This window comes from Polyodon spathula, chromosome 1 (genome assembly GCF_017654505.1).
Source record: "Polyodon spathula isolate WHYD16114869_AA chromosome 1, ASM1765450v1, whole genome shotgun sequence".
Classification (NCBI taxonomy): Eukaryota; Metazoa; Chordata; class Actinopteri; order Acipenseriformes; family Polyodontidae; genus Polyodon; species Polyodon spathula.
This window is the reverse complement of record NC_054534.1, coordinates 103,453,936-103,471,296: the sequence shown is the minus strand read 5'-3', so window position 1 is coordinate 103,471,296 and position 17,361 is coordinate 103,453,936. Positions and strand designations below refer to the sequence as shown.

At 39.7% G+C, this 17,361-nt stretch overlaps 2 protein-coding genes and 6 non-coding genes across 11 annotated transcripts in view; 1 reads left to right on the top strand and 7 right to left on the bottom strand.

Moving 5' to 3' along the window:
- Positions 1-519: 519 nt before the first annotated feature.
- Positions 520-11,687, bottom strand: ptcd3 (pentatricopeptide repeat domain 3). 4 transcript variants are annotated; one of them, XM_041268613.1, is made up of 24 exons: positions 11,581-11,687; positions 11,089-11,144; positions 10,947-10,989; positions 9,795-9,840; positions 9,632-9,700; positions 9,307-9,411; positions 9,079-9,202; positions 8,594-8,706; positions 7,904-7,983; positions 7,729-7,816; positions 7,564-7,624; positions 6,993-7,075; positions 6,189-6,333; positions 5,556-5,606; positions 5,272-5,361; positions 4,874-4,902; positions 4,679-4,785; positions 4,074-4,152; positions 3,729-3,819; positions 3,213-3,298; positions 2,949-3,097; positions 2,465-2,506; positions 2,067-2,225; positions 520-849 (listed from the first exon to the last, which is right to left on the bottom strand). In XM_041268613.1, the coding sequence occupies exons 1-24, from the start codon at positions 11,667-11,669 to the stop codon at positions 777-779; spliced, it is 2,058 nt and encodes a 685-aa protein (XP_041124547.1). In that variant the 5' UTR covers positions 11,670-11,687; the 3' UTR covers positions 520-776. The 4 variants fall into 4 exon arrangements, with proteins under 4 accessions (XP_041124547.1, XP_041124566.1, XP_041124556.1 ...); XM_041268632.1 differs by having other exon boundaries at positions 10,947-10,986; XM_041268622.1 differs by having other exon boundaries at positions 11,092-11,144.
- On the bottom strand, positions 2,604-2,743 carry LOC121326020. The gene has a single exon (XR_005951409.1). It is a non-coding gene; the product is annotated as a small nucleolar RNA SNORD94 (small nucleolar RNA).
- Positions 3,444-3,582, bottom strand: LOC121326014. The gene has a single exon (XR_005951408.1). It is a non-coding gene; the product is annotated as a small nucleolar RNA SNORD94 (small nucleolar RNA).
- LOC121326008 lies at positions 4,299-4,435 on the bottom strand. Its single transcript, XR_005951407.1, has one exon. It is a non-coding gene; the product is annotated as a small nucleolar RNA SNORD94 (small nucleolar RNA).
- Positions 5,750-5,889, bottom strand: LOC121326000. The gene has a single exon (XR_005951404.1). It is a non-coding gene; the product is annotated as a small nucleolar RNA SNORD94 (small nucleolar RNA).
- LOC121326005 lies at positions 7,269-7,407 on the bottom strand. Its single transcript, XR_005951406.1, has one exon. It is a non-coding gene; the product is annotated as a small nucleolar RNA SNORD94 (small nucleolar RNA).
- On the bottom strand, positions 8,044-8,178 carry LOC121326025. Its single transcript, XR_005951410.1, has one exon. It is a non-coding gene; the product is annotated as a small nucleolar RNA SNORD94 (small nucleolar RNA).
- Positions 11,688-11,911: 224 nt separating the features above from the next.
- The window catches only part of polr1a (RNA polymerase I subunit A), a 30,081-nt gene continuing 24,631 nt past the window's right edge, over positions 11,912-17,361 (top strand). The window contains exons 1-8 of the mRNA XM_041268601.1: positions 11,912-12,111; positions 13,123-13,327; positions 13,874-14,023; positions 14,221-14,325; positions 14,738-14,823; positions 15,037-15,152; positions 15,577-15,663; positions 16,216-16,324. Of these exons, the coding sequence (XP_041124535.1) occupies positions 12,035-12,111; positions 13,123-13,327; positions 13,874-14,023; positions 14,221-14,325; positions 14,738-14,823; positions 15,037-15,152; positions 15,577-15,663; positions 16,216-16,324 (935 nt within the window). The 5' untranslated portion in view covers positions 11,912-12,034. The remainder of the gene's footprint in view (positions 12,112-13,122; positions 13,328-13,873; positions 14,024-14,220; positions 14,326-14,737; positions 14,824-15,036; positions 15,153-15,576; positions 15,664-16,215; positions 16,325-17,361) is intronic.

Below are 17,361 nucleotides of genomic sequence, written 5' to 3'. Positions count from 1 at the left end.
AATCTAAGTAAACCAGTCACCTGTATTGTTGCATTAACAATGTACATGTCTAACCCAGAAAACAGCTTGTGTAGGAATGTGAATGTCTAAGCATGTGTAATGCAGTATGACCTGGAGCTGCTGCATAAAATCAGAAAGGCATTTTTAACCAGCAGTAAACACATGCAGTACTAACAAAGCTTAAGTCCTTGTGCAAATTTATATATATCCACACATCCAAAGTTGAAACCATCTTTAGAAGTCAAAGTCCTCAGTTTGGAAGTCAGGTCACTACCATATAAAAGAGGTTAAGTCAAGGTGACTAACAAAATTGAACCCTAAAACAGGATGAATGATGCTTCCAAACAGCTTGATCATTCAAATGACTAATGTACACCCTGGTTTAAAGGTCTATGCACTAAAAAGGGGCTGGTGGAACTAGTGCCCAATTGTCCTTTTCAAGAGTTAAATGGATTGGAAAATACAAAAAGGACAAATCAAAAAGTAAGACATCCAGCACAAGAGGGAAGGGAAGTGAGGGGGCAAAAATGCAACTGCAGTAAATGATCTTTATTTCAGTAAGTATAACATTAATATACATTGTATTGTCATTTATTTTAAATTAAGTTGAGTGCTATAAATTTGCTTGTAATACATAATGCAGGCTTCTTACAAATTTGCACATTTAAAATTAAACATGGTCCACAGTCCATCACATTGTGGTGCTGCAGGCACCTATGGGGGATCTTATTACGCTTGGTGGAGCTTCAGTGCAGGTTAATGTGCTGCTGTAGAAGTCACTCTCCATCACTGTCGCTATCACTACTACTACTGTCACTGCTCAAGACAGCCAACTCCTCCAAGGATTTCCTAGAGTAGAATGAAAAGATCTACATGTTAGGAACAGATCTATAGGAAATAAGGGGACAGTGCTACAGTGAGTCAAAGCGACACCTAGGAAATGTGTTAGATCATGGATTAACTTAGATTTAAAAAAATTAAGCCTTCCCCCATTGAATAGTTAACCCTTTGCAGTCCAATGCCAGACCCTGTCTGAAGTAACTTAAAAAAAAATGATGATGATTAAGTAGATTCAAGAAAATGCAGGGAGTCTGGTCCCAGGTACAGGACAAACAATACTCAACATTACAATGTTTGCATGACATTAAATACCCTTCTGTATAGATGGTCCACCTCCCCTTTCTCTGACACTTAACCAATTGCAAAGGTAATTTAATTTATTGTGTGAGTGTTAATGTGTGTGTGTCTGTGTGTGTAGTCTAGTGTGACAACCTCTGAACTCAGTGCATTCTTCACACTCCTGGAGACAAAAGGTCCATACATCTGCCTTTTGTTATCTCCTTGCGACCCCTGTTGATGCCAGTGGGATTATCTCTTTTGATCTCTCTGAAGTCTTTAGAGCCTGTTCCCTTCTAGTCCACAGCATTGTTATCTCGTTAGCTTGCAGTCATTGTTGGGCAAGAGTTTGTAGACGCATCATCTCTATCAATGGTTAGCAGTACATGCAATTTGAACCGAACAGTCTGCTATCTGCAATTAGTCTCTTCAGAAAAAAAAACACCAGTATACTCTGCCAGTCCACATGTGTAGCAAACTGCTAATCAATTCTCAATCCATGTTTTCCAACACTGTCTGACATCAAAAAGACAAAAGCACAGGCCACTAGTTGTTTATTCTCCGGAAAAAGCAGAAAACTAATGACAGGAGAAAAAAAAATGTACCACTTCATAGCCCCATGCATTAGAGATAACACTGACAAAGGAGCTGCTTCTGCATCCAGCACTCAGACAGACATTTGCAGAGCTTTGAGATGTTATAGTTGACTTGGATCGCATTATTGAGGAGGTTGGTGATAAATCAAGTGATCAGGAGAGGATTTACCAGTATGCATGTCTAAAGAGCGCAAAGGGTTAATCTAGTGCACATTTTATACTATGGTTTAGATGCAAAAGTATTTCCATCTCAAGGCATCTTTTTCTGTCAACTGCTGAAACTTGTGCAATTTTTCAACCAGTCTTCTTTTTTGTTGCTAAAAAGTTAAATCAACTTTGGGAATTAAGTCTTACTTTTGTTCCTCAGACAGCAGAAATTCTTCCTTCACCCTACTTGCCAACTTTGCTGTAGTGGTCAAGCTGAAACTGGCCGCCAGCTTCACCAGGTCTATAGCCAGGTCATTGTCTTTTCTTTCTTTAGCACACTCCAAAAACTCGGCTAGCAGCGCCTCTCTGGAAAGACAAGAAGTCATTAGACATCACAACCTTGACCACTTCACACTCCCAATAGGGATGCGCTTTTACCTATGATTTCACACATAGCCTTGACTACAAAAACGTATACTTTCAGACTCCAGTTAACACTACCAAAGGGTTACTCCAGGTAATGCAGTGTGAAGCCATTCGTTATTGTTAATTTTGGTAAGGGAGCCAAAGATTAGTGTTAGGTCAGGAGCGTTTTGCTGACTTACCCAGGAATTCTGTTATTTGCTTTGAACAGCTTAAGTATGCCCCTTAAAAAAAAAAAAAGCAGCAAATTAATATAAAATCAGTTAAATTGTGACCTGCTCAAACATTAATGCCAAACAAAATTAGAATAATTAATGTTACTTGGCTCAGACCTTGGCGGTTCTCAAGCAAATGCCTCTCGGCCAGCCGGCCACATACCGACTGAACAGAGAAGGAGCATTTACACTCAGCTCCCATTATCCAGCTGAGGTCTGTACCCCTGCGCCAATCATCACTGCACAGACCAGCTCACCACATTTTGGGACAGTACAACTAACAGGAGCAGAAAGTGTTACATAAACTAGTAATAAAAGGTAGTGGTTCATGTTTGGAGTGCAGGATCAAGCTGCCTCCAGGTATGAAACTTGTCCTCAAACAGACCTTAAAAAGCAGATCTATCTAAATGTAATGGTAACTACACCGGTGCAGTAGTCCTGGAGTACCCACCAAGCTTCTTGCATTCTCCCTGCTCTCAGTAAGAGGGAGGTGATGTTTCCCAAGGCACTGGCAGTCCATGCTAAAGCAGTGCGACCCCGGTCTCCCACCTCATACACAGACTTCACTGCCAGAGAGCAGTCTGCAAATGATGCCTGCACCTAGAACCACCCCCCCCCAAAAAAAAAAAAAAAACCACAACATTTAAACCTGTGGAAATTTAGATTGAAAGATTAAAATAAATGCCTCAGGCTGAAACACTTGTGCAACCCTTACCTCCGGACTCTGCTTGTCTCGTGCCATCAGTGCCAACACCTCTTCCACAAGATCTGCCTTGTTTGTGTGACCAAGCTGTTTTATATCTAAAAACATACAAAAACTTCCTATTAATACTTAAAAAAAAAAAACACGACATTCCACAACAAACTACATATGACTAATTTCTAAACGTGCATTCATCCAATAATACAGTACTGGCGCTTTGGATCCATATCCGTTTGCACTCAAGTGGCTCAGACCTTGGCGGTTTTCTCATGCAGATACCTCTCAGCCAGCCGGCCACATGCCGACTGAACAGAGGAGCATTTACACTCAGCTCCCATTATCCAGCTGAGGTCTGTACCCCTGCGCCAATCATCACTGCCAAGTAAGCTCTCCTTGCACCTTAAGTTTGATTTTTTTGCCCCCCAATAAGTGGATGAGGCTGCATAAGCCAGCTTGAATGCAGTTAAAGTAAAAAATTAAGTGCACAATTAACACCAGGATCTCCCAAAATATCCTGCAACAGCTGACCTTTCCATATCTGAGGAATGAGATCCAATCGACTATCAGTATCCAGAGCCTGTAAGAGGTCCATCATCCCTTGAGAATTGGGGTAGTAGAGCTGAAAGTGGGAACGGGATACAGTGGATTCAGAATACTCCCTTAAAGTGTGGGTAGAATCTTGTTAACTGACTGTCAGTGTTTCTACTGCATACACTAGCCATAAATCAAACCTTTGCCATCATGGAATTCAACCAATAACTATTGCCACACTGCAAAACTGGCTTCTACACTATTTCAGATATCAAAACATAGAATACTCACTGATGCAAACATTATAAAAAGTGTTATTCTAAAGCTCATAACAGTACTTACTGATGGGATCAGGTCCTTGTACCACTTCATCACCATATCAATGTGTTCCATCATACACAGCAGGTTGAAAAATCTGCCACTACAAAAAAAGATTAATACAAATCACACAGAAAATAGATTTCAATTACAAAATACTTGAAATGTAATTTTTTTGTACTTTAAGTGCTGTGCAATAACATAATTGTTGTACAAGGACAACAAAACATAACCAGGTTCTAATGCAGGCTGGCTCAGACCTTGGCAGTTTTCTCATGCAAATGTCTCAGCCAGCTGGCCACATGCCAACTGAACAGAGGAGCATTTACACTCAGCTCCCATTATCCAGCCGAGGTCCGTACCCCTGCGCCAATCATCACTGCCAGGCTTTACTGGAGATCCTGCACTTGGTTGTTTAATGCCAACATTTCATTTATTTATCTTTTAAAAGATAGCTACAAAAAATAAATTCAATTATTGTATCATGACTGTTAATCTAGCCTGGTGTGACACTTCATGCATGCAATTTTCCAGTCCCCATCCCACGAAGATGCACTTCAGGCTGATTATGTATCCACTTTGAGCAGAGCTAAACCAACTTTAGGTGGTGCTTATTACACTTAACGTACTAAAAGACACTCTGCTGGAAAGCATCACCCAGCAATTTCCAGTTGTCTCCTTCCCCTAATAGCTGGTGCAGCCTGTAGGCCAACTCTACATCTTTCAGATCCAGGCACTACAAAAAAAAAGAGAAAAGAGTCAGTAAGTTTGTCAAGAAAGTTAGTATTATAATTGGAAGAGACCAATAAAAAGGAAGTACTTACTACTCTCATTGCATTGGAAAAGAAATATACTGAAAATGGGATGGAAAAAAAAAAGTTAGTGCCAACACTATTGCATTTAAAATGAGAATTAAAAGATGCAATAAATATTGTAGAGTGCAAGCCAACATCATGTTTCAGCCATGTTCTTAACTCTTTAAATCTCCATGAACACCCCCTCCCTCAATTCTGCTTCTCGTCTACTTTGGGGCACTAATGGTGATGTAAATGAACAGTGAAAGTTCATCCACATAGACTAGACTAAAGTTCCCTCTTTCACTTACTAGAATGGTTTCAATCTCAAGATATTTTCTACTGGGAAGATAGTTGCAAGGCAGTACTGGAGGTTATTTCTCCCTTAAAATGAAGGAAATTAAAATGTGCCTTCTATAAACTCCTACCATCATCTGGATCCTGAGCCACAAAGCTCTTGCCCTCAATTTCATCAAGCACCTCGAAGATCATGTCAGTCGGCCCTCTGACAGAGGAGGCTACAGGGTAAGCAAGCACAAAGACACAATAAACCACTTGGCTACTCATTTCAGCCACTACGCTTAGAATTCTATTGCAGATTTATGACTCTGCAGATCATGTCTGTGAATACTTCAAGCTTTTTTACTCAAATACATTTACTGTACAAAATAACCATCCATGTAAAGCACTTAAGTAGAGACTTCAATCTTACCAGCTTTGTAGAAGATACCGAGCAGGTGGTCAAACGTTGCCAAGCTTGGCTCTAGAACAGAAAATGGGATGAATACACTTCTGATAATACTGGCAAGTCTGCATGGATCAAAGGAATTACACAAAACAACTTAACACCTTTATGTTCAAGACATTCCAAAACAACTTGCATCTGTTGCACAAATTGCTTTGAAAATGGCTCAGACCTTGGCGGTTTTCTCGTGCAAATGCCTCCCAGCCAGCCGGCCACATGCAGACTGAAGAGAAGGAGCATTTACACTCAGCTCCCATTATCCAGCTGAGGTCCGTACCCCTGCGCCAATCATCACTGCCAAAAACGGAATAATGTCCAACGACCTTAAACTTGCCAAGAAATGCTTTACTGCATTTACAGGCATGATAGAGATAATGTTTATTCATAAAGATTGATGACAATGCCTTGATAATCTGAAAGCAGAAAAGGGTCTATTCAAGTCTGTCAAACTTAAACACCTTATGGTGTTTCAGAATGTGGGCTACACACTGTAGCCATCTGTCCCTAGGGCAAACCCAATTACTGTATGTATGTAAAAATGCATTTTTATAGCTTTAGATCTCTTTTTATACAGATGTAGCAGGGGAGGAGGCAACTTACCAATGCCCAGAGCTTTCATTTCATTGAGTGTTTGCAAGGACTGTGTTCTGGCAAGTGAGCCACACTTCCTCAGGCTCTTCAAGACTGCATTGAATGTCAATAGATTAGGCTGCACCTTCTGCTCACTCATCTGATTCAAGGTTTCCTGGAGATGACAAACTTAAGTTAAGAGGCCCAAAATAGTGTATAGCCTTAAAACAGTTATCCCTATACTAAAAAAATAAATAATTCCTCCAATTCATCTTACAGTTAACTTATTTAGGTGAACATAAACCTTGTATTGTATAGTTAAGATAGGAACCTCTTGTACTGGGATAGTCAAGTTCCACCCAGAAGTGGACGTTGGGATAGATACAGTAAGACCCTGCCAGGAGTCCGCGTATAATAAGCAAATAAAAGCAGCAAAACCCCCCCCCCCCCTTTAAGCATTGCATAACTGGCCTCACAGAATCCACCCTATATAACAATGAATACAGACTTGCAATGAAAATTAAGGTTCCACAAAATACACAAATATGCATTAAGTAGTCCAGTTTATCCTTTTATTAAAAATAAATGTGCAAGGCTAAGGCTGGTTTATACCCAAGTCCGACTACCAGGAGAACAGCTAGATTTGGGTGGGGAATTGTCAGTTGAATTTCTCTCCTTTGGATTGCCAGGCAGTCTGTAGTCAGAGCAAGATGTCCCACCTTTTAGGCTCCTTATTAAATCCAATAACCTGGATATTTATTAAAAAACAAACAAAGTCTTAACTTTTTCAATTGATGCTCCTGAAGAAAAAAAAAAAAGCCATGGTCCTCTTACCACAATAAGCTCCCATTTCTCATTGTATTTCTCCCTCGTATTTGGTGCGGCAGCTATAAGTGCATTGAACGTGTGGACATCCGCTGCAGGAAAGGAGGAGAGCTTGAAACATCACAGCGCTTCTACATTGTAGAGGAAAGTTTGAACTGCTCTACTGGTTTAAAGGAATATAATACATTTCAGATGAAATGGAGGTTCAGTTACTTAACACTTCTATACGTGGGAAAGGGCATTTTATAGTACTACAATTACTCTGCAATCTTGATTTTGCAAAGTCTAGCTCAGACCTTGGCGGTTTTCTCATGCAAATACCTCTCAGCCAGCCGGCCACATGCCGACTGAACAGAGGAGCATTTACACTCAGCTCCCATTATCCAGCTGAGGTCCGTACCCCTGCGCCAATCATCACTGCCAGACACTAAACTGTTTAGCAATTACTGCAGAGGATAACAAATCATGACAGCACCCAGACCAATGCAAGAATTAGTACAGAAAGTAAATTCTTAACGGATATTAAAATGTAAACTGAAGCAGTGTTCCAATTGAGATATCCAATGCAGCATCTACTTACCAGTCATTCGATGATTCAATAAATCAGCATACACGCTAAATGCCTTTGTGTAAGCACCATACTGAGGAGACAAAAAAAAAAAGATTTAAAAAAAAATGGAATACCAAGCCCCCCCAAGCCAACCACGCTGTTTTATATTTATCTATACACACACTGCAACAGTACCTTCACCATCCCCCTGATCAGAGCGCAGAAGGAACGTTCACTTTTTTCTGGCATCATATTGAAAATCCTTTCTGCATTGTTGTTCTCTCTGAAAACATAACCAAACCAATTATTTTCTTTCAGGCAGTCTAAATTGATGTTGGTTAAAGTAGAAGATAAAGCAAACCAAACTCACCTCCAGACCACTCCTATCAAATCTGAAGCTTTGCGTAGCCGTCCTTTCTGTCTCTTCTGAAAGTCCTCTTGGACAGCTTCCTGAAATGCATGTGGTTTCATATTTAGTATGTATTAGGGTACCCTTGCACAAAGATACTGCTGGCTCAGGCACAGGCATTTTTTTGTGCAAATGCCTCTGAGCCAGCTGGCCACATGTCGACTGAACAGGGGAGCATTTACACTCTGCTCCCATTATCCAGCAGAGGTCCGTACCCCTGCACCAATCACTGCCAGACCAGACCTAGCCAAGTAGATCGACGTGGTACAAAAACACCCAGTTCACACCTTTATTCAAAAAAAAAAAAAAAAAAGGTCTTCCCTATCCCAAACACAAAATGCTTGAGGCAAGGTAATGTAAATCAAGGTCATAGAAAAACACCCATAAATGCTGGTATCACATCTGTTAACTGACAGCAATCCAGATGCTGTACCTTAAGATTGGTTTGCTACTGCTACAAAATTAACACCTCATTCCAAACTGAACATCCGGTCAGACATTTACATTCAGATGTAAATAAAGTGAGCCTTGAGTTTCCCCACAGATTTATACATGAAGTGCAAATAAGCACAGGACAATACATTTGCCTTCCAAATAGGCCTGGTTTCACTTTAATTCCACTCACTAACATGTGAATCTTGAATGTCATACCACTTCATCAGCTTCCTTATGTTCAGGCTGGTCATCTCGAACAGGGTCTCTGTCGCCATAGAAGCACAGCAAATCCAACAGATTGTTTGTGGTTTCAATAGATACTGTTGTTCCTGCACAATTCAAGCAAATTAAACAGGGATTATTACAATAGTAATCAATTTGAATAAGACAGCCCAAAAACCAATCCCACTTTCAGAGAGGGAGCACTGTTAATGCCAAGTAGTCTGACATACAGCAAACTAAAGGGTTCTGCACGCAAAACTAAACTACTGTATACATAAATCAGTTCCATGATCAGACTCAACTATTACCAAATATCCAAGATACTTTCCTAGTAGTTAAAATTAGGTATCTAAGATCAGTGCTAAAAATCTGGGTCTATGAAATCACACACTTGGACAGAAAGGCTTTCAACTTATTGGAGGACAAAAACATCCAAACTTAAGGTCTGGGGAAACAATTGCTGCCAACAGTACACTCACCCCCTTGAATTAATTGGTCAAAGATATCCACAGCTGCTTTTACTTGTCGGAGCTGAATCCGCTCATTCAGAGCATTTTCACTGATGTCATTAATTTGAGGCTCAAACGCTTCTGGCATTAAACACTAGAAAAAGGAACAGGCCAGTATTATACAAACAGCAAAAATATTATATCTATATATAAAAAACTTAACATGCAAGTCACATGCAAAGCATATGCAAGACTTACTGGAATATGTGGTTCTGCATAATCCTTCTGGAAGTACTTTGGGTAGGTATTTATAATGTACTTAGCAGTGTTTCTCCCAGACTCTTGGGAGAGGGAGTACAATTTCTAAGAGAGAAAGAAAACACTTGGTATTGCAGAATTGGAGTAAAGAATATTCTTGCACGCTCTGCCTAAGTGGGCAAAACTAAATGTGAATCTACTATTACAGAGGCAGGTAAAACAGTGGATTGGATGGGATACAGTACAGCTGTACATTTGGCTAATTTGTGAGATTCTTTAAATTACTGGTGTGACAAACAATTCCCCCATTGTTGGAGTAACTCACAAATTCAGCAGATGTCTTAGGAATGAGATACGGGTCATCTTGGAACATATAATGTGCAGCTGTGGGATCCTGTAAAGAAACTTAGTTTGTATCACTCAATAAGGAAAGAAGCATACATTTTAATTATTTTTCAAGTAGTCACAGGATAGGCAATTTTACAAACCCTGTTGACTGTGGATGCAAGGGCTTGAAGAACAGCGATCTTATCCCTAAAAAACAAAAAACACAATTTACTACATTTGGGCTCAAATACATTGATCTACAAATTCACAAGGTGTTAACTGCAACATTTCCATTGGAATTTTTCCTATTACCACATTTTGCTTAAATGTTTAAATCAGTAATGCAAATAAGACTCCCGTTACAGAAGCCGTCCCTCCCCCCTCCTGGGGCAAAACCAATCTTTTAAACTGGGGTTCTACAGGTCTGATGCATTCCAAGCCATTTGAACTTGATTCTAGAAAAAGAAATGACTTCATTTACAACTTGTCATTTTACCAGATGGATCAACCTGAAATACCACAGGGCTAGTTAACAGTTTTTGAAATGCTACTCAAACTTTTTACATATGCCCAATTCACAATATTAATTTTATAAATCAGTTGCAAAAACTGCATGGGTGTTGTAATACAGGGCTCATACAGTTTCTGATACAAGTTTCAAGGACTAAGCAGAGCCCCCTGTTTTCATAAGGACTGCGACTGTTGTCTTTTTCATACACAAGCTTATTTTACTTAACGTCTTTGACTGAATGAGTTATACACAACACGCTTGAAAGGTGAACATTAATTTCAATAAAAAACATTGACTATTTTTAAATAGTGCACTGCTTCAGATTATTACTAGTGCTTAATAAACATTAACACCTTATTTAAATTTGGTGTTAAACTTTAAACCTGTACTGTGTAAAAGCAAAACCATAACAAACCACTGAATAGTGTTTATACACGGAGCAAGGAAAGTTGTGGGGCAAAATAAATAGTTAGGCACCTATGGTTCATTAAAGTTACAGTTCAACACGGGAAAAAGTCAGGACAACTCAAGCACTGTACGTGCATAAACATTTCAGTTTTCCTCAAATTTATACTCCTCCCACACTTTTTCGCATTTCTATAAGAATCAATAACAGACCTTGGAGATGCCATTTTGACGGAATTCCTTCTAGACAGAAGAACGTTCACCCACGGTCCACACACAGTCCAGGAATAGATCAAAGGGAAATTCAATGGGAGCATTTTCATCCCGTAAACTTAATTTTAAAAAATGTGCTGCAAAACTTTACTTTAGAAGCCATTAAATACACAACCAAACTCACCACTTTTTCTTCCTTGGAAGTACTATTTCTTCTGAACAGCCTGCTAATAAATCAAAACGAAATAATTGTTGAAAAGAAAACTTAATTCCATTTATGAACACACTTCATTTAAGAGATACGGAAAAAAAAAACACACACACACCACCTTGTGGTGCAGCTGCAGCATTTTGATTCAGCGCAGAGCTCCCAGAATAACTTCTGTAACAAAAAAGAGAAAAATTAAAGGCAAATGCTTAGTTTAAATAAATGAGCTAAACCACAGCCGATTCCAAAGCATGGATTCGTTGTGCAGTTACAGAGGAGAATGCAGTTTAATCGTCAATTCCTGGAAGCCCATTTCCACTGCTATCGTGGAAGAATTCGGAGTTACAGTTACCATCTTCATATTTAATTGAACACAAGCAAAGCGCTAACCAACTAAACTGCACAAACAAAATACTTAACTGGCAAGCAAGCAGTGGAATCACTACTGTCTGGATATGTTAATAATAAATCAACACAAAGGCCCGTGGTGCACACAGGGTCACATTATGCTAGGCCTTTGTTAATACAATACGTACATTGCTGCAAAACTGTATTTTACTAACAATTGCAACCACACAACAAGTCCCTTTTTGTGTTTTATAAATCTCACCTGAAAACAGCATATTTGTCCAATTTCTGTAATAACCTTCGCGTGCTCCCGAGAAGCTGATAACCCGCATGCACACCAGGCGCCGCCATCTTTTCAGCACAAACTCGCGCTGGCTGCTGGGATAGAGTTGACCTCCTCAGGAGCAGGGGCAGCCTATTTCTTCTAATTGCAATTAGTATGCTTTGTGCTACATACCTTTAAGAACACACTTCTAGTCAAATGTTTATAACATAACAATTTCATATTCTCTATTATTGTTGAGGTTTTAGTTTAAAGCGAAGTAATATATTGTCTGAAGTCCTCCCCTGACTGGTTTTGAGAATGGAACTGCCCACAGCGTGTAACACGTGTGGCAATCGAAATTCGTGTTACGGGTGTCCAGTGATTTCCATGTGCGCAATTGTATGTTTTTATCAAGTATTATTCATGTTTTGCGTTTAGAATCCATTAAAAGATGTTGTTTGCTAAAGACGTACCTTGGAGGCGCGTTGAAGGCATATCTTTTGGGATATATTCCTCAAAAGAAATAAGGTAAGCGTGTTGTTTTACTGGCACTAGTCGTGTGCATCGTGCAGCTGTGTTGTTCAGACGTGTTCATGCAAGACACCAGTTTTAATCTTCCCATTTAGCAGATTAATAGAATTGAAATAGTCAGATTTTGCAGTTTTTTTAACAATACAAAAGTGGTTTATTTTTCAGTTGAGAAAGAAAAACAATCTAAAATACGTACTGTGCACGGATTCAAACTTGCAGATTCGTGTGTGTTCGTGTAAATAGGAAACGTTAATGTTTTATTTTAATAACCTCTACAATAGTTCATTGCCATTTATGTAAACAATACTGTATACCATAGTTTCCAAATTGTATAAAAAATGATATGCAGTCTAACCAGCTCGTAGCTTAACAGATACGGTCGGACATATCAAGAGCCACTCGTTTGCCGTGATACTCGCTCATTTATTTCATTTCTTGTCTCTATTTTAGCAGCCTCACTCCTAAACTAAAGAAAACTAATACACGTTCGTGTTGAGTTTTCCCCCCGCTCTTAATGTTTCCAGATTGCCCAAATTTAGTTGTTCTGACCTTGGCATCTCTGCAGAGTATATAGGCTACATGTGACCAATGACAGAAATATGTTGGTCAGGGGTTGCAAAATGAGATGCTGGATGGAACTGTATGCCCACCGACTGGAAGCTTATTGGGGCCTAGCTGTATGCACTGTGCTTGCTAAAATTGAATAGTGAGTAAGTGAACGTCATTGAAATCCAGTTTATGTCTTTGATTCTAAGCAATGATTGAAGGTATGTATAGTTGCCACATTACATGCAGCAGAGCAGGCTATCGGGCTTATTATTGTTATTATTATTATTATTTTAGTCCAGTCTCAATTAATACGTTGTTATGCCAAATCATCCAGTTGCTTTGATCTAGTTATAGGTTATATCAAAATTGCCATTATCAAATCACAAAAAAGACTGCTGTAAATAGTATTGTTAATTCACTCATTACAAATCCTGACCGACTTCTTCTCTTCATCCACAGAAAACTGAGTGTGAAGACCATCACCAACCCCCGTTTTTTGGATAATGTGGGGAATCCTGCTGTAAATGGTCTCTATGACTTATCCCTGGGACCTGCAGACTCCAAGGAAGTGTGTGCCACCTGTACACAGGATTTCAACAACTGCCCTGGTCACATGGGACACATTGAGCTGCCGCTGCCCGTGTACAACCCACTGTTTTTTGATGTAAGTGTCACACCGGTGTCATTGTGAAGAATATTTGTGTGAATTCCAGTTTTCATTTTTATTTGTAATTTGTGCAAATAACACAGCAGTAAAGTAAAAAAAAAAAAAAAAAAAATATACGAAAGCAGTCCCTCATTTATTCAGCATTTGCACCCAAAATGTAGTTTAGCTTCACTTCACAGAATGACATCCAGCCGTTGGAAATACAGGCAACTCTGAGTTCATTGAGTAGTCAGATATAAAATAGTAAATCAAAGTATCACCTGGTCCACATTCTGCAAGACATCCAGCTGTGGAAAACAGCCGCTAACTAAGTGTGGGAAAAACACTAAATGAAAAGGCATTGGAAGAACTCGTTGTTGTGGCTGTCAAGGGAGATGCCTGATAATAAATGCAGTGTTGAGTTTGTTAGGATTAAGGGATGCATACAAAACTGTTAACAGTCTGTGCATCCAAACCCAAAAGTCATTTGTTGTCCCTTTTCCTTGTGCTAGCAGTTAGTGGTGGTGTTTTTTTAAGTGTGTTTTGTCTTGGTGTTTTGTTCAGAAACTGTACCTTCTAGTGCGAGGTTCTTGCCTGAACTGTCACATGCTGACCTGTTCCCGTGGTGTCATTCACCTGCTGCTGAACCAGCTGAAGGTCCTGGATGTGGGTGTCATTCAGGCTGTCTATGGCCTTGAAGAAACACTCAATAGGGTAGGTACTGTATATGTGACATGTGTTCCCTTACCACAATAGTGAATTGAAACATTTTAGTGCCTGGTCTGTTATGCCTTAGGTACATGGTTTTAAAACTACAGCGCACGGGGGTAGTTGTTGTTGCACTTGGTCTGAGTTGGTGATCAGGGTGACATTTTCTGAAAATAAAACTGGATCTTCTCACTTGGTCACAGTTCCTGGTGGATAATGCCAAGGCCACCGGAAACGAGATTCAGGAGGTTCTGGAGGAGTACACTGCAGAGATTCTCAGAAACAATCAGCCGGGCATCCAGAACGTTGTAAGTATTAAACTTAAATTCACAGGGTCAGGTGCTAAATCGGAGAAGTCGCCAAAAGTCTGAAAACAGAGCGGTATAAATCTGCATTGCTCAGTTCAATGACGTTGCTGAAGGTCTTACAGAGTGTGAGTGTCTAAACTGGAATTGCCTGCAGCCACATCACAGCAGAGTCTGATCTTGCCCAGTCAGGAAGTGATATTGTTGGTTCAGTAGAGCCAACTCTGAGTCCCATCACAGGTTTATTGTTATCATGGATAAATTACAATCAAATGAGTTGACTTCTCCATTGCTGTAAGTTAGAGCCAGAGTATTGGAGCTTATGGGTTTTGGGTTTTTTTTTTTTTTTTCTAACCATCTGACCAAAGGGGTCTGCCATGTGTTGTAAACCCTTGTCTTTTATTTTTTTTCTCAGGTGAAAAATGTTTGTGAAAGCAAGAACACTTTAATCAAGGAATTCTGGAGATTGCACATGAACTCAAAAAGATGTGCCCACTGCAAGTAAGTTTTTATTTTTCCATTCAGGGCTATGTGCAGTATATTCTTTAGCAAGTAATTGAGGTGATCTTTAGCATGTAATTGAGATGATTTCAATCTGGGAGTATGACAAAGGTAGTGGACAAGATGAAATACTAAAAATGCTTAACTCGCTAGCCACTGTCCACTCTCATGTGCAGCTAGTTAGGAAACCATGTTCTTTCTTCACTTCCACAGAACTGGCAGATCAGTAGTCCGTAAAGAACATAACAGCAAGCTCACAGTAACGTACCCCACAGCTGTGCACAAAGAGGCAAAGAAAGGGAAAGCGAATGCACAGCCTGAAGTGGATGGTAAGCACAGTACAGTATCTGCACACTTGCTTCTCTGTTAATTACTATAGCTTTCTGTGTCGGGATCAAGATCTTTTCCACTTTTACAACGCTGTGATATTACTTTAATAAGTGTAACAGAGTCAGTGTTGTAATAGGGCAAAAACTGGAACTGCCCCTGTGTTTTGTATTCATCAGAAGAAACTTTCACTGTCACTACTATACTTATTTTACCAGTGTCTCCAGTGTGAACGATTTACGTTGCACATTTATTACGTTAATGCCTAAGAAATGAATTAATGGGTAACTCAAAGCTGCACTTAACATCAAAGTAAAAGGACCTAAAAGTAAAGTAATCAGAGCTGCATATGGGTAAAAAAAGAATAGCACGAAAAAGCAAAAAAAAAAAAAAAAAGAATAATTTTTTCTGCCTTTATTTTTTTAGTTCTAGATGAATCCCTGCTTGGAAAGAGGGGGTACCTGACACCCAGCACTGCCAGGGAACATATTGTGGAGCTCTGGAAGAATGAAGGTACTAACCCTGCCTTATTACAAAAGGGACAAGCAAAACCACTGCTGTAAATAATGTTGGAATTGGGTTTTTCTCACACTGACGTTTTTGGAGCAATCAAAAAAATAAAAAAATAAATCAGTTGGGTAGAGTGGCTCTCAAAAGTATTCACCCCCCCCCCTTTATGAATTATTTTCTGTTTTATATTTGTATTTATATTTTCACTTTGACATTATGGACTTTTTTTGTGCTGATCAGTGGCAAAAACTCATAATTAAATCAATTTTGATTTCATGTTGTAACACAATAAAAAGTCCAAGGGGGGTGAATACTTTTGAGAGCCACTATAGTCATCTTGAACAGGAGGTTAAAATATGAAGTCTTAATATGATTTGGGGAAAGCATGTACAGGTGCCTGTTTTTTTTTTTTTTTTTAAGGGGCAGATGTAAACAGTAAAGTTGATTTTTCTGTTTGTTTTAGGTGTTGGGAGTTCACTCTTTCTGTGCCAGTTTGAATGTGTGTGCATTGTAACCGAAGCCAGACACATGCTAACTCCTTTTGTTCTGTTTCAGGTTTCTTCTTGAATCTTCTGTTTTCGGGACTGGAGGTCTGTGCAGGTTCCACGGCAGAATTCAATCCAGACATGTTCTTCCTGGACCTCCTTGTAGTGCCGCCTTCCAGGTACGATTGAGTACAGGTTGAAAGTTAAGATATGTATGTGCAGTATGTACGTGAAAAATTTGCCCCCTGTCTGATCTGCATTTTTGCATATTTTTGACACTGAATGTTATCAGATCTTCAACCAAAGTCTAATATTAGATAAAAGGGACCCTGAGTGAACAAATAACACAACATTTTGATATTTATTTATTAAATAAAGTTATGCAACACCCAGTGCCCACGTGTGAAAAAGTAATCTCCCCCTTAGATTCAATAACTGATTACGCCACCTTTAGCAGCAATAACTGCAACCAAACACTTCCCGTAGTTATTGTCAGTCTCTCACAGCGCTGTGGAGGAATTTTGGCCCACTCCTTCATGCAGAACTGCTTCAACTCTGACATTTGTGGGTTTTCGAGCATAAACTGCTCGTTTCAGGTCCTGCCACAACACCTCAGTGGGGTTTAGGCCTGGACTTTGATTAGGCCATTCCAAAACTTTAAATTTTTTGTTATTCAACCATTCTGATGTAGACTTGCTTGTGTGTTTCGGATCATTGTCTTGCTGCATGACCCAGCTGCACTTCAGCTCCAGCTCACGGATGGATGGCCTGACAGTCTCCTGTAGAATTCTCTGGTACAGAGTAGAATTCATGGTTCCTTTAGTGATGGAAAATCGTCCAGGTCCTAATATAGCAAAGCATCCCTAAATCATGACACTGCCACCACCATTCTTGACTGCTGGTGTGAGGTTCTTACTGTGGAATGCAGTGTTTGGTTTTCACCAGACATAACTGGGCACATGCTGGCCAAAAAGTTCCATTTTTGACTCATCTGTCCATAGAACATTGTTCCAGAACTCTTGAGGATCATCCAGGTGCTTTTTGGCAAACTTGAGATGAGCATTCATGTTCTTCTTAGTGAGCAGTGGTTTCCGCTTTGCTACTCTGCTATGAAACCCATTGTTGCCCAGTGTCTTTCTGATGATGGAGTCATGAACACTGACCTTAGCCAAGGCGAGAGAGACCTGCAGATCCTTGGATGTTGTCCTAGGGTTCT